General features: G+C 35.8%; 1 protein-coding gene across 1 annotated transcript in view; it reads right to left on the reverse strand.

Annotated features, from left to right (window-relative positions):
- KDM4C (lysine demethylase 4C) overlaps positions 1-17,066 on the reverse strand; it is a gene marked incomplete at its 5' end in the record, with an annotated part of 315,802 nt that overhangs the window by 102,405 nt on the left and 196,331 nt on the right. The window contains 2 exons of the mRNA XM_084237773.1: positions 2,177-2,285; positions 4,215-4,270. Of these exons, the coding sequence (XP_084093899.1) occupies positions 2,177-2,285; positions 4,215-4,270 (165 nt within the window). The remainder of the gene's footprint in view (positions 1-2,176; positions 2,286-4,214; positions 4,271-17,066) is intronic.

The raw sequence follows: 17,066 nt of genomic DNA on the forward strand, positions 1-17,066 counted from the left end.
GTAAATTTTACTATTCAAAGCCAGCCTCTCCAAGTCTGATCATCATGGGACACTGAGCAAGAAGGGAGCACAGATACCGCACAGCAGTAGATTCACTAGAAAGATGATGTTTCTTTAAGATTTCTGTCATTGCCCTCTTTCAAAATAACAGCATTTGGGAGCACTTTTACCCCCCAAATGAAGTTTTTTTGGTATTTTCCAACTTAAGATAATCACTATAATCATTTTGATAAATATTCCAAGAAATTCTCCATATGTATAAAACTATATTTTAAAAAAAATAAAATATGACCTATAACCTGCTATTTTCAACAAAATATAGGTTGTGGACACATGTCTGTCAATTAGCATAGCTATATTGTCAAATGAAAAGAGTTTAGATAATCTTAAATGCAGCCATGTCATTTTTTAAATGATACCTATTATTTAATGATGGAATATGAGATATACACCACTAAGTAAAGCATAGCAGTATGAATAAAACAATAAACTTTGCCATTTAGCATACAATCATCCTATTTCAGATTTCAAGATATATCTTCCTGAAAGGAATTGAAATAATCCATATTATCCCTTACTTCTACTCCCTTAAAACCCCTTTGGGGCTGGTGTAGGTGACAATATATAATTAAGGAATTACTGATGGACAAGAGTAGTCAGGATACAGATCTTTAAAGGAAAGCATCAAGAGTGGTGACCATTCCTTCTGAGAGGCAATACACTAGTACCTGAAGTCATCTTTCAGAAGGAGGAGCCAAAGATGACTTTTACAATGTGGTATTTGAATTTTAACAAATCCATATTACTCGAAACTCAGGAAAAAAGTTAAAGACTTTTGCTAATATTTGTCATACTAAACATTAAATTCTTTAACATGTGATGATGACTCAACATTTGTTTTTCTAACCTGTCTTACAGTCCTAATATTTGCAATTTTTTTTTGACCAAAGTATAAGATTTCAAGGTTTCTTATGAAAGTCCAGGAGCAGAAGAACATTACTCTCTCCTGCTAGTCACTGTAAACTTTAAAGGTCCCCTCAAATGACTAGTTCTTTTTCATCTCAGGTCACAAAACTTCCACTACCACAACCAGAGCAGCCCCACCACACATATATGTCAACAGCAATAAGCAGCTTCATTAAGGGCCACACAGTTTCTAGCAATATGAGATTCTTGGAGTTATGATAGGAAATAACAGTTCTTACTTGCCCTTTTCTGAAAACAAAAGGCAGTAGACTAGAAGTTCCTGAGGCAAGGTCCTGAAACAGCACCCCCAGCTCCCCTCTGGGTAAAACAGTAGTAATAAAACAGCAGTCAAGTAGAGAGTTACAGCTATGGTGCCCAAAATACTCTACAGTGGAAGAAAGATGGTAAGCTAAAAATAACATGCAACCAAGACATTTTAGAATATTAAATCCACCTATAAGACACGCTCCAGCATTTTAAGGTCATGCAATTTAACTTTAGGGGAAATTCTCATTAAATATAAAACATAAAGGCCTAAACTAATGATCTGCTGGTTCACAATTGAACAGAACTACAAGGTTACTTCAATGTTAAGGAATTAAAAGTCTACCTTTTTAATGAAAAGCATTCTGAACAAAAAGAACCAGTGGGGAGATTTTTAAGAAAGTTTCGAGACAGGTCAGAACATAACTGACCCGAGAGTCTGGCAATGATATGACTTGTATCTATCCCTAAGTGAGAAAATCCCTTGACAATAATTAAAGTTTATGTATTTCTCTCCAATTCTCTTCTTAGTGAAGAGATGCTGAAATCAGGTCAGACACTTTTTGCTAAGGAAAGACCAACCAAAAAGAGGCAAGAAAGAGAAAAACTAAAGAATTTAAAGAGAGATAGTTGGAGAGCTCAGGACCATTACTAACAAATCTCACCAGACAGCCTGTAGTTTGAAAATTCACATTAATGCAGAAAACGTAGAATCACTTTGGCTCATTTCAAAGAGAATTTGAGGAAGGTTATATGTGTACTTATGATTTCACAGGAAGAGAATATGTATGGATAAGCAAATTTAAGCTAAAGGAATATTAAAAGTAGAATAATGAAATAAAGATAAGAGAAGTTATTTTGGGAATGGATGTATTTTTAGCTAAAAATCTGAATTTAATTTAATTAGCACTAAGTAATAAGGTAAAAAAGAAGCTTTGCCACTCACCAATTTTAACCTCTGTAAAGGTATTCTGTCTACATCTATTTGTGTCCTTTGTGGGACATTAGTGAATCGAACTTCTGGGACTGCAACTGCACACATGACATGGGCCCACCTACAGGAAAGGAGACAATAAACATAAATAAAATTCCCTAAACTTACAAACCTTTATATGTCAATTTGATGAAGGCAATTCTCACAGACGGAAAACACCCAGATAGAAAGGAAACCAAAGCCTAAATCTATCAGATTCTGAATTTTATATTTATTGGATGATACATAGATTCACTATCACACCTGCCCAGCACTGTGACAGAAAGAACAAGGTGAAAACTAAAGCCTCAGTCATATCGAAATACATGCATGTTTCTGCACTCAATCAGCAAAATACCAAATTCATTTGGTAGTGAAAATATATAGATGTTAAACATAATTCAGCTCACCAATGTGGCAAAAGATTAGTTCAATTAATAAAATGTATAAATCAGTTATAGTAAATATTCTTCTCACAGAACACAAATGTCAAAAAGCAAATGTATTATTTCATATAGTACAAAGGTCATTCAACAAATGACACAGCATACAAACATCAATATAACAAAGATGAAAATGCATACATTGTGCAAAAATGAAAAATGATGTAAGAAATATATTAAAAATAAAAAATAAAAGTTTTCTAAAAGAATACTAAGTTTTTAATTAAATTGTTTCTCTGCAATCCTATATTCAAAATATAGAGAGAAATGAAATTTAGCTTGTTCCCTTGTTTTCTACTTATATCCTAATCGTTCCTTTCAAAGCCTGAATTTCTCCAGAAAAAAAAATGTTTTTCCTTAAGTTTCTCATAAATATGTTATGCCCAAAATAAATAAATTAAAGACTGTTGAAGTTTAAAGAAATTCTGAAGAATTATCAAATTCATCAGTCTATTTCAAGCCAAAGCGTATTTATTTCATTCAAACAACATCAGACTCCATCCTGCCTTTACAGACCACAGAAAGAGAGGTCAAGCATCAACTCCATCGGGACATTCTTTCATTGATAAATAAATACTGTAATTCTACAGCAAACACTACTTTCAGTTCTAAGGTTAGGAAGAGAAGTTCTTACCATCTCTGTCTTTACAGGAACCACCTACATCATCCCAGTCTGCATGACCTGTACAACATCTATAACTAGTCAACATTTTTTAGAATAGTGCCAATCATATCAATTAAGACCGAAAGATGAAAATCCAGAGTTAAATATAAACACCGTCCCTTAGAGTAAATTTTATCAGTGTAGGAATGATAAATGCCTTTACTACTCCCTATAAAGCAATTAGAAACATCTGTACATGTGTATAATTATGCTAACTCCATTGTCACGTTATACCAGGAGTCTCAACCCCAGGGTCTGTGGGGCCAGGTGGAATATAAGCAAATACAGGCCAAGGAAAATCAGTAACCAGGGTGTGCCTGCCCCGTTTAGGCCAAAATTTCATTTCAATGTATTACTGCTATATAAACATACACAATCATCTTTCAAGTAAGATAAAAATCAGGATGTCCACCTTGAACTGTCTTTCTATTTCACTACACCCACTTTCCTGTTAATTTCCTGGTGCTAAAAGCGAAGGGTTTTGTTTTAATTGCATGATGATTATTCATTTATCTGTTGATATAGAATTTTAGAGTTTTCAGACATGTTCTGTTCTTATTAGATGAATGGGATTCATCATAGTAAACACTAGGACTTCAACGGCATCTAGGTGATATGGGTTCCCTTCATTTAAAAAATTCGATTAGGAAAAGAGGGGTTATTCCTCATATGTCAAAGACACAGAAAAGAAGCAAGTCTCAAATGCCACATCCAGCAGAGGTGTAAGTGCTTTCAGAGATGGCCATTGCAGACATGTACAGAATCCCTAACTCTGATCTGCACAGCCAAAGATTTGGTACAATGTGCAGAATAATGGGAGGGAACAAACTCTCACCCATAGATCAATGTTCTAAAGAGGAGAAATAACCTTAATGAAATTCAAAATAATTAGCACATTACTTACTTGTTGTTCTTAGTTTGCTTGAGAGCACCCCCTCTCAAATTGCAGAGACAGCATTCCTAGAGGAGAAAACATACCACACAATTATCAGAACTGTACAACAAAAGCCAATACTGTTCAAATAACCCCATAAATTTAAATATTTAATGTGAAAATTAAAACCATCAAGAACTTCATAAAGCCCTATCTATGAGGGAAACATAAAGGTGGGAAGGTGAGGATACACCCCCCAAAATGTTCTCTGTATTTGTATCTCCAAGAGGGAGCCATCATTACCCTTGACCATCCTCAGTTGACCTCTTTGGAGAAATTTTGATAAAGAGAACAGGTGTGTGCTAGAAACCCACAACAGAGTATATATACAATTGTGTTCTCTTATGCTCTGGGAATCCACTAATGTATACAGGATGGCTAAAATGTAGATTAACAACAGGCTTTGGGCTTCAATTCTGATAAAATAATAGAAGGGTTTTTTTTGTATAACATTAGTGCTATAGAGGTTCCCAGATTACATTTTCTTTTTTTTTAAGATTTTTTTTTACATTCCCCATACAATTGCAACCCACTTATTTTGACCCCAATCCCTCCTCTCTGGTTTATAGTTGCTCCCAGATTACATTTTCTTACCACATTCACCAAATATCCATTCACCATCCACGACTAGACAATTCACCCCTCTGTCCAGTCCTTCTCCTCTAATAACCATTTTATTGTCAAAGTGTAAAGGTTTATTTTCCTTTTCTTTCTATTCCATGAATAAAATCACCCAATACTTGTAGATTAAAATTAGAGATAACTTAGCATTATCCCCCTCCAGTTTAACCCATGTTGTTAAAAACAGCAAGATTTCATCCTTTTTTATTTTTATAGATGAGTAATCTTCTATTGTGTAATTATATACACCACATCTTCATAGCCATTCTTCTGTCACTGGGCTGTTTCCACTATTATAAACAGTGCTATAATAAACATAGAGGTAGGGCCTCCCCAGTTGCACAGCGGTTGAGCGCTGGGCTGCGAGGCTGCCGGCAGCCTCTGCAGTGCCAGTTCGATTCCCGGCCACTGGCGAGGGTCCCAGATGGTGCGACAAACCTCTCCTGTCTTGCCCGCTGTTCCCCTCAGCAGTGTATTTCGTCGTTCTGCCTGTTCTGTTCCCTGCTCTGGCTCTGGTGTATTCTCTCACCCTCCCACGCTTCTGACTGTACCTAGTGCTTGTATAAATAAATAAATAAATCTTTTTTAAAAATTTAAAAAATAAAATAAACATAGAGGTGGGTAAGTCTTTTCCAATTAGTGCTTTCATATTCTTTAGGTAAATACCCCAAAGTGGGATTACAGGATCATATGGCAGTTCCAATTTTAAGCTTTGAGGAACCCCCAATCTACAGTCCCACCATCAGAGTATGAGGCGACTCCCTCTCACCAACACCTACTGTTTCTTTTCTTTTTGGTAACAACCTATGCAAAATGAAAAGAAGTTCTTTTTAAAAGATAAATCTCTTCAGAAAAGTATCCATTAGGTACTTCCTTGGACAAATGATGTTAGAAAATTTTTGACAAACACAAGCTATCCAGGCCCAGAAAAACAGTACCATGAAATGTTTTCCTTTATTCCCCAACACATAAATTTGTGTTTATACCACTTTTATGCATCTTAGATAAGACTTCTCATTCTAAGATAACTTCTTTAACTACAAATATAGACTTCAGACATCATTTCTCACTTCAATCAATGACAAAAAAGCCATGAGAAAAAACAGGGCTGGCAATACCTTTTGTTGACCGAGACATTTTTAATTCTAGTTTTTCAATTTTACACAAGAAACTTTATTTTCAACATCAAATTTGTCTTCCCAATTTATTACATTAATAAATTAAAAAACATTTATAAGGTTATTTTAGGTTATTTTCCCCTCCAAGCTGTATATATAAAATTTCTTTATTGGTTCTCCAAAATCATCACCTCTAACTAACTTTGGTGGTTTTGCTTGGCTTCACACAGAATCCCTCTAACTTCTCTATTCTTAATAATGTGGTATCAAATGTCAGATTATTTATGAGATGGACAAAACCGAAACAACAGAAGAGAATCCACATATCTGTGTACCTCTTATTAGGCAGCAAAAGTAGCAAAGAACCAGAAAGGTTAAATGGCTTCATATCTATTTGAAATTTCCTGGGAGATTATTAAAGATTCAGAGTAGCAAAAGCTAGTCTGCAAACTTAACATCTGAATCCACTATAAACCCAGCTCAAAGACAGAACTCATTGGAGAATTTTCTCTATCCATACCACAGCCATATTTTAGAGGTCTTTGAAATAACTGGTTTTGATGAAGCACAAAAAGAAAAGGAAAATTTCACAGTCCAAATACTGAAAATGAAAAATCTAGTAATTCAAACTATGCATTGTCAAAATTATTCAACAGTAATTACAAAAAAAAATTAGTGATTTTAAGTATTTTTCAATGATTTAAGGAGTGAGAGAATATGAAAATAAAACACAAGATCAAATATTATCATTGTATATAAAAAGATGTTAATATAAAAAGTGTTGCAACAAGGAGAATTGTGGACTGTGAGGAACTGAGACAGTAAGAGAATTAGATGTCTGATTAATGAAACTAGTAGTGAGTGAAGCCTAAAGGGACAAGTTAGCAGAGTTAAATACAGCAAAGCAGCATGGAGGCTGCTTTAAAACACCTGATTAGAAACATTAAAAGGTATATACATTACTGAACACTACCACAAGAGGAAAAAGTCCTCTAAGTAGAATAGTATATTCAAGAATTTAACGGGAGTTGAAAATATACCTACCATAATATTAAACTTGCCTTTTTCTTGATCACTGGTGACCTCCATGTCACAAAAACTAACGGACAATTCCAAGGGCTTCCATTACCTGACCAAAAGGCAGCAGTTAACACTGTCAACCATGTCCATAACAGACATGGCTGTGGTCTCTGTGACCTTACACTCTCCCCATTGTCATGTGCCCTTTCTAGTTTATCCTCAGCTTCCTTTAATAGGTACTCATCCGGGATCTTTAAACACTATTATTTCTGTAATGGGTTCATTCTCTTCTCTCCCCACATATATTTGCAGGGCTTCTGGTCCATTACCTTGATTGCCAAAAGGCCAGTGACACAAACATTTATCTCCTGATATGTCTCCCTGACAGCCACACAGGCATCTCAAATACCCATACAAAACTGAATTAATTGTCAATCCTGCCTCCACACCACCCTTTTCTACCATCACTGTTGACACCAAAGTTGATACCCCTGCTATCCTTCACCAGACTATGGCAATATGACCCCACAGTCAATGTGGAACCCACCAGAGCATGCTTTATGTTTTTCAGTACTTAACATGGCCTCAAACAGTCACAATCATCAGGCTGGTTTTGTCCAACCTCACTTTGTACTCGTCTCCTTCCCAGGTACTTTCCATGAGGTTCCCTCTGCCCACAGGGACATCAGATACATTCCAACAGATTGTTCATTAATTAAACTGAACACATCCTTGACATCTCAACCTAATGCCCATCCCTTAGAGAAGGTTCTCCTAATCCTCCAGCTTACTTACTCTCTCTCATTACTCTTCCTAAATATTTGTTGAATTCTTTCTGCTGTTCTCTCTAAACTGTAAGCTCATTAAGTGTTTGGAGAATTTGTGTCAGGTTATTCACTCTTTCTCTACTCTGATAACCAAAAGAGAATAAACCCTCCATATGCATTCATTAAATGCCTGAGAAAACAGGCCAAATAGGAAAGAGTAAAAATCTTGAAAATTACCAAAAGACTAAAGTACAAAGGAAGACCATTCTCATATAATGAAACACTATGGAATGGAAGCTGCAGGCTCTGGAGACTTAACATGAACTTAAGAAAATAATGACATGAAGTTATTTTTGCTATGACTTACTTGGGAAATCTTATTTCTTAGTAATGTATAAAAATATTCATGGACCAGTAAAATCACTTATATGATTTATATGATATAATGGTTTCTGACACATGATGTCATTCAATTCACTCAATTTGGAAAAGAAAAAACTCATGTCCAATCATATCAGTTTTTGATTCACTAACCCTCATAGGAGTCAAATTAGTTGATCTCATAGAAATACAAAGATATCATTTATAAATTAATTTGAATTATATGCCTATGTTCACAGCCCAGTAGAATGCCATATCTGACAGGACAATCTTAAGCCTTCCTTTCCTTTGTTTAAATATAAGTACTTTATGTTGCCTGAGAACAAATCTAATAATTCTGAAAATCAGTATTAACCTTTACTTGAAGAGCAGTTAAGCTATTCTATGTATCCATAAAATGCCTGATATACATAAAGGTTTGTACCTACTAAATATGCTAGTATCACTCATCTTCAAATTCAGTGAAAAAACTGAATGAGAAATCAGAAAAGTGGTAGTATCCTTCAGGACAGTGATCCATTAAATTGGTTATCAATAATAAAAATCCTTCTATTAGAAACATAGAGACTATGTATTAAAGGCCTGACATAGTCCAGATAACATGCTAGAGTATGCTAAAACAAACTTCACCTTCCTTCCTCAACATGAATATAATCAGTAATTAATATTTCAATTCATAGATGGGGAAACTAGAATTCAGGAGATTAAATAACTTACATAAGATCATCCATTATAATCCACCGATGACCTAATCTAGGACTTATCCAACATTTTCTATAAATGGTCAGATATTTACTAACTTAGTTTTTTCATGACAGAGTAGTAATAACTAATCAACTCTGCCGAAGTAGGGCAATATATAAACAAATGGGTTTGGCTGTATTCCAATAATGATGTTATTTACAAAAATATGTGGTAAGCTGAATATAAACCACAGGCTGTAGCTTTCCAGTCCCTGGTTCAAACAGCAAAAAAGAGCAACTGGAATTCAAGCTCAAGTTGGCCTGACTCACAGATCCTCCCATCTCTAGGTTAAAAGGTAAGGCACAAGAGAGGAAAGTGGAGTGTCAAAGTAAGCAGGAAACTGCCTGCCCTGGGAAGCACACAAGGAGGGGGAGAAAATCTGTGTGTACTTAACCATACCATAAAGAAGATAAACAGCATAACCAATCTTCATTTTCTCATTTCAGTAAATAACTTAGACTTCATTTATAAAATTAATCCCCTCAAAAGAACCAATATCATGAAACACTGTTTTACCAAATAGCATATATTATATAACAATATTTGTTCCCATTTGTCTCATTAATATAGCTAATAAAACTTCTGCCTGGGATGAAATCATTAAATTTATCCCTACTTTATCCTTTAAAGAATGATACCACTTTAGGCAAAAGCACTATTTCAGTAAGTTTATGCAATCTAACCTCAGGCTAAATGAATCCAATTAATTGAGAGAAAAAACAGTGAAAGTGGAGAGTCAGGTCATAGCACAGTGTTTAACAAAGTGCAGATGACCAAGGTTCAAGTCACAGTTTTGTCATTTACTGGTGATATGACCTTGGGCCAATTATTTGCATTCTGTGCCTCAGATATTGTATTTGTAAAAGGGAGGAAAATATTACTTCTCTGAATGAGTCAATAAACAACGTCAGAAACACATACTAGGTACAGGAACAGTGGTTGAATATATGAATCGTTAACTGCCATTGACTTGGGTGTAGTTGTTTAGCAAGAAACAAATATGAATGTGTCAATAATAATTCCCTCGAGGTGCAAAAAGGGAGAAACAAGAGTGGAGAAAAAAGCCTCTTCGGGAACCAAAAATCCAGGCAATTAAACTCTAATGCAAAGAACAATCTCCCACACTTCCAAAAGCTGCAACTCAGTTGTGAAAAGCAGAAAGACTCTGGAGTGTTCAGATAACAGAGTGCTGAAGGGGAAGCCCTGATCTCACCCTCAAAACATCTGAAACCAGAATGAACTGACTCAAACAAAAGCTACAACAAAGTTCAAACCCAGGGCAACCCCAGATCAGAATGACTTCATTCCCACTCTAGAAACCTGACAGACAATGGGCACACCCTTCTGGACTTAACATTAACTTTAGTTGCTACAGACAAAATGTCAAACACAATCAAAAGCATTATACAGTACACACTAAGGCAAGAAAATATAACTTAAAATCAAGAAAGGAAATGATAAAGACAGGATGGACAACATACTGGAATTATCATAAAAGAACTTTAAAATTAGTATGTTCAAAATACTAAAGGAACTAAGGAAAACCCAGAAAACATATGTGGAGGTACAGAAAAATCTCAGCAAAGTTATGGAAACTATTTAGCAAAACAAAAGGTAAAATGAGGGCCTCCCTGATAGTGCAGGAGTTAAAGACAGTGCTATCAAGATATCTCCAGCCACAGCAGCACAATTTCCATGCCTGGTCAGCTAGCTGACCCACATGGCTCAGCAGACCTCTCCTGTATTGCCCACTGCTCCACTCAGCAGTGTATTTCAGTAGATTTGCCTGTTCTGCTTCCCACTGTTTCTGGTGAATCCTCTCGCTACCACCATCATCTGGCACCTCTGGCCTACACCCCAGTTCTTGTATGCATAAATAAACAAATCTTTAAAAGAAAAAGGTAAAATGAAAATATATAAGATCAGAAATGGTAAATTTACTAAACAGATTTCAAAGCACACTGAAATTGGCAGGGTAAAAGTTCCGTAACTTTAAAGACATTAACAAGAAATAGGGAAAAAAGGGTGTTATAAGAATGAACAGAGATCTAAAGGAAAATAACAAACTATTCAATCTATGTGTAATTGGAGTCCTAGCGGAAAGAAGAGAATGGTGAGAAGAAGTATTTGGAAACGGCAGAAAATGTTTCAAAACATTTAAAAGACATCAACCCATAGATCCAGGATACCTGTGAATCCTAAGAAATTAAAATAAGAACACAAATTTAAATGCATAGCAGTCAAATTTCTGAAAACCAAATATAAAGAACATATTTGAAAAGCACAGGGAAAAAAGACATATGCCATAAACCACATTAATTACACATGAACTCTAACTTGAAAAAATGGAAGCAAAAGCAAAAGAACAATACCTATAAAATACAAATTAAAAAATTAGCAACCTAGGGCCTCCCCTGGTGGCGCAGCAGTTGAGCGCTGGGCTGCGAAGCTGCCCACATCCTCTGCAGCGCTAGTTCGATCCCCAGCCACCAGCGAGGGTCTCACATGGCCCGTAGACCTCTCCTGGCGCCCGCTGCTCCCCTCAGCAGTGTATTTTGGTCCATCTGCCTGTTCTGTTCCCTGCTCTGGCTCTGGTGAATTCTCTCACAGTCCCATGCTTCTGATTGTACCCAATGCTTGTATGTATATATGTATAAATAAGTAAGTAAATAAATAAATAAATCTTTAAAAATAGAGAAAAATTAGCAACCTAATATTTTATTTCCAAGGAAAATATACTTCTATAATGAAGATAAAATTTTAAAAGCCTTATAGAGAGAAAAATTCAAGAGAATTTGTCTCTAGGAAATCAACACTACAACAAATTAAAAAAAAAAAATTCTTTAGAATGAAGGAAAAGTGACACCAGACTAAACCACGAATATACCAGCACAGTAGAATGAAGACCATCAAAAAGGTGAGTAAATACAATATTTTTTAACTTTTCAAGACGCACTCAAACACAAGAGAGAAACAGACTACACCTTGATTTAAAAAACCAGATTGTTTAAAAACAAAAAAAAAATATTGTGGAGTAAAGTGTATATAGAAATAAAATTTAACACAAAAACACAAAGGCAAGAAGGGATTTATGAAATTGTACTGTAGGAAGGTTCATATACTATGAATGAATATTTGTAGAAGGTGAATTGCAGTAATTAAAAAATTAAAATTATAATTTTCAGCAACCTACAACAAACACCTCAAAAAATTCACAAATTTTAAGTTCTAAGGAATATAAGCTCACAATCAAACACAAAACACATACAAGAAAATAAGTTTCCATGCGCACAAAAAGCAGAGAGTAACCCCTATGTTTATTGCAGCACTCTTTATAATAGGTAAAACCTGGAAACAACCCAAATGCCCAAAATCAGATGACTGGATCAAGAAGATACGGTATATATACACAACGGAATACTACAGAGCAATCAAAAAAGATAAACTAATGCCATTTGCAGCAAAATGGATGGAGCTGGAAGTAATTATGTTCAGGGAATTAAGTCAGAAGGAAAAAGAAAATTTTTGAATGGTTTCACTTATATGAGGAATATAGGGGAACCAAGTAAGACATCAAGGGGCAAAAATAACAATAATATAAAACAAAAGGAAAAAAAACCTGGGCAATTATAAACCAAAGACATTCTGCAGGGAAGGGGGAGGGAGAGGGAGAGGGATATGCAGGGGACTGTGGTGATGGTGCATGGGTGAAATGGTGGAGGTGAAATGGTGGAGGAAATTTCATGGGGACTACACCTGAGGGGAGGGGGGAAGCAAACATTGCTTAAATATGAACAATGATGTAAAATATAAATTAATTAATTAAAAAAACAGCAGGTAGAATTAAATATACAGCAATCTCAGAAACAAGATATAAACATTTTAATATGATTTAAAGATTGATTTCTTATTTATTTACACATACAAGAACTGGGTGTGTAGGCCAGAGGTGCAGGGGGTGAGAGGATTCACCAGAGACAGACTGGGAGCAGGACTGGTGGAGCCACTGAAATATACTGCTGAGGGGAGAGGGGGGCAAGACAGGAGAGGTCTGCTGAGCCATGTGGATCAGCTACCTGGCCAGAGACCAAACTGATGTCACAGTGGCTGGTGATAGCTTCATAGTGCTGAGACCTTTAACCCTTGTGCCACCAAGGAGGCTCCTTAATATGATTTAAAGATTAAATGTGGGCACAAATAATATAAGGTAGTATAAATAAATGAAAAATCAGATTGTTAGAACAACAATGAAATAGAAATTCTACAACCAAAAATATTGAAATTAAAAACTCATAGGATATATCAACTAGCATGTCACTATTAGCTGGAGAATTAGAATAAATAAGCAAAAATTAATATCACAAACCAGTCAATAAGAATTCAAGTGATTGGAGAAAGACGAAGAAAGAAAAAGAGAAGCTCTGATTCATAAAAATAAATTCCAACAGGTTTATAGACATAAACTCAAAAACAAAATAAAACTATAGGGCCCCCCTGATGGTGCAGGTGGTTGAGCACAGTGCTGTGAAGCACAGCGCTGTGAAGCTGTCCACAGCCTCTGCAGTGCCAGTTCGATCCCCGCCGGCCTTGGAGCAACCCACATGGCGAGCAGACCTCTCCTGTCTTGCCTGCTGCTCCCCTCAGCAGTGTATTTCGTCAGTCTGCCTGTTCTGTTCCCCGCTCTGTCTCTGATGAATCCTCTCACCTTCCCACACATCTGGCATGTACCCTGGCTCTTGTATAAATAAAACAAATCTTTAAAAACCAAACAAAATAAAACTATAAAAGAGAATGAAAGAAATGAAAAGTGAAATAACAAGATATAACTTCAGATTTCTAAATCAGAAAGTATAGTTTTGGGGTACGTGAGTTGATATGAAGATTTGGCAAGGAATTTGGCATTATTAATCAAAATTTTAAATGCACATAAATTATGACAATTCAACTTCATGGATTCATACCTTGATAAGCAGAGAAGGAATATACTATTATTGTTGTTTCATTTCTGTTTACATAAAGAAAAGAGTGACCTCTGGAAGGAATTAGAGTTATAAGGTACTTACATCTTATTTGTAATGTATTATTTTCTAAAGGAATAGATTCAAGACTGGAATTTAAAATACTAGTGAAAAACAAGATAAATCCATAATTACTGTGTTAATAAGAATTATACAATGTCATATTAAGTGAAAACTTTAAGGCATATTAGACAAACATGCTACCATGAAGGTACCCCAAGAATAGCAAGATATATTAGTGGGTAGAAACGACCTAGTATAGTAGTTTTTTGTTTAAAAAAGAGAGATTAGAGAATTTGTGAATGTTGGGAAGAGGAGACTTTCCGAAGAAATCAGACCTTTTCCAATTAATATGTGTCATTTAAAATTGGATATTTAATTATTTCTATTTTCACGTAGGTGAAAACTTTAAAAGTGGACCTATGATTTCCTTTAGTCTGTCAGTATACTATAATGTCTTCCCACTCTAATCTATGGAGATACCAAAACTGTTCAACCTTGCAGAACAAAATAAATAAATTCGACAGTCAGTATTCACTGCCAGGCTTGTTTTATTTCATGTTTAATGAGCACGCCTTTTTCAAGAGCAATAACACCCATTTAAAATGACTCACGATTATAAAGATTTAAATATACTGCTAGTCAGCCAATGGTTCCTAAAACAAAACAAAAAAATACATTGAAATGCCTGTTACAACGTGATTGCTCTATAAGGCAGCTGTTATTCCTGTCTCCTAAGCACAGCATTAAAAAAGAGCCATTCTGTTGTATTTTCCTCCCCTCAAGGCAGCTAAAAGCTAAATGAAAAAGTATAAATTCAGATCATATTCTAAACATTGTACCTTTCCTATTCAGGTCTCTTTCTCTCACCTGATACCATTCACAAAATCCACTTTTAGCAATACCAAGTATTTTAAAAATTTGGTACTACATAAAATCACCACTGAGATGAACAGCTAGTATACCAATTTACAACATGAAATGGTTTCTTTACGGCTCAGTTATTAAACCAGAAAAAGTGTGTTCATAACAAAAATGCTGACACAACATTAACAACAATAGTAAGAAGGACATTGTTAGAATATGGCAATCACAGTTGTTCATTATTTGTAGTCAAGGGTAATCATGTTCCAAATGCTCCTTTACAAGACATCAGTTAAAGAAATGCCAATACCAACACACACAAGCTGCCTAGTAAGATGCTCTCATTTTAGCTGACATATCCATACGTGCCACTATAATCAATTTTCAGTGCTATAGAAAAATTACATGATTGAAGTAGCAACCCACACCCTTATTTATCTGACATATTCATAACAGAAATGCAAAACTGTTAAAATAGGACTGAGTGGGGAAAACAAAGAGTAATTAATCACATTAACAGAAAACGAGCTTGCAAAAGTGCTGATAAACAAAACATGGAAGAAACATTTCAGAGATGTGGCTCATTCATCAGTGTTGGACAGAGGACAGAATCTCACACAAGGACAGGGCTGGCATGAATTCTGAGTGCTTTGGAAACTGAATAACAGGATTCTAGCAATTACCTTCTAAATTGAGATTCCTCTAGCTCCAACAAAGTTTTATGCCAACGAGAACCTTAGTTTATATATCCATACCTAATTTTGTTTTATAAGTGAAAACAGACATTCATTCAATAAACATTGGTTAATCACCATGCTGTGAGGCCTCCCCTGGTGGTGCAGGCGGTTGAGCACAGTGCTGCAAAGCTGTCCACAGCCTCTGCAGCACAGGTTCGATTCCGGCCCTGCTACCGAGATTCCAACATGGCGCAGCAGACCTCTCCTGTCGTGCCCGCTGTTTCCCTCAGCAGTGTATTTCAGTCAGTCTGCCTTTCTGTTCCCCGCTCTGTCTCTGGTGAATCTCTCACCCTGCCATACATTTGGTCTGTACCCTGGTTCTTGTATGCATGAATAAATACATCTTTAAAAAAAAAAATCACTGTTTTGTGTACTAGACAAGGCAACAACAGTGAAAAACAAAGACCCTGCCCTCAGGGAACTTACACTCTGGCTGAGGCAGGAAACATACTAAATCACTAAATGGGTGGATTTATATAGATAGTAGAGAACATTAAAGCTAATGGGAATTTTCTAATAGGAAAAGTGCTAAGAAAGTAAGATGAATGTCTGACATGTTTTCATAGGTCATGAAAAGGGTTTTATTATGGAATGCTATTGGAAGGTTTCAGCACAGGAAGGACATAATCTGATACACATTTTAATGAAATCACTCCAATTGTTGTTCTAACAGCAGAGATCCACAGGTAGAAGTGGTAAGAGAATTTAGCAGGTTTACTGTCCTAATATAAGAAAGAGGTCATGAGTAGATTAGACTGGTAATATCAGCAGACCAACATATTTAAGCTGCCTCATTAAGATGCTCTCCTTTTAGCTGACATATCCAAACGTGCCAGGATTCTACATTCACTTTAAGAGCAGACAGGATGAATTTGAGATATCTACTGGACATGCAAGGGGATGTACTGCTGAAGAGGGTCATCTAAAGGCTTTGCACTGAAGGCTGAACTGGACATAGAAATGCACAACCCATCAAATGACTAGCTGCCATTTAAAACTATCAAACTGATGACATGGGATAAAAATAACAAATGGGTTAGTGTAGTGAAGATCCTGCTGGAAGTGGTGAAGATGGGGGTGTGTGTGAAAAGAAGTGTCTAGTAAAGGAAGAGGAAAAACAAGGGGATTTGACCTAGTGAAGCCAAGTGAAGACAGCACTTCAAAAAGGAGACAATGAAGTAATCAACAAATGGTGCTGGTGAGAACAAAGTTCCTAAGAAATATGGGGCAAAGTTGGACTAGAAATAATCATAAGTAAGAAATGGGGGAGAAGAGCTGGAAAGAGTAGATAATGTAAGTCTTTGTAGAAGTCTACATATAGAGTGGAGCAGGGGGAACAGGATAGGAGCTGGCTCAATATAAAGACCAAGAGACAGTTTTTTTAATTAGTTTTTTAGTTTATTTCAAAACAGAATAAATAGCTTGTGTGGATAATAATAATTGTCTAAAAAAGAAAAATACTGATGATGTAGAAGAAAGAAGGGTGAATTACTGGGCCATGTCTTCTGTGTAGAAGACAGACGATGGCTTTGAGCAGGAGCAGAGACATAGA

The sequence above is a fragment of the Talpa europaea genome (assembly GCF_964194135.1).
Source record: "Talpa europaea genome assembly, chromosome: 7".
NCBI classification, from domain to species: Eukaryota; Metazoa; Chordata; class Mammalia; order Eulipotyphla; family Talpidae; genus Talpa; species Talpa europaea.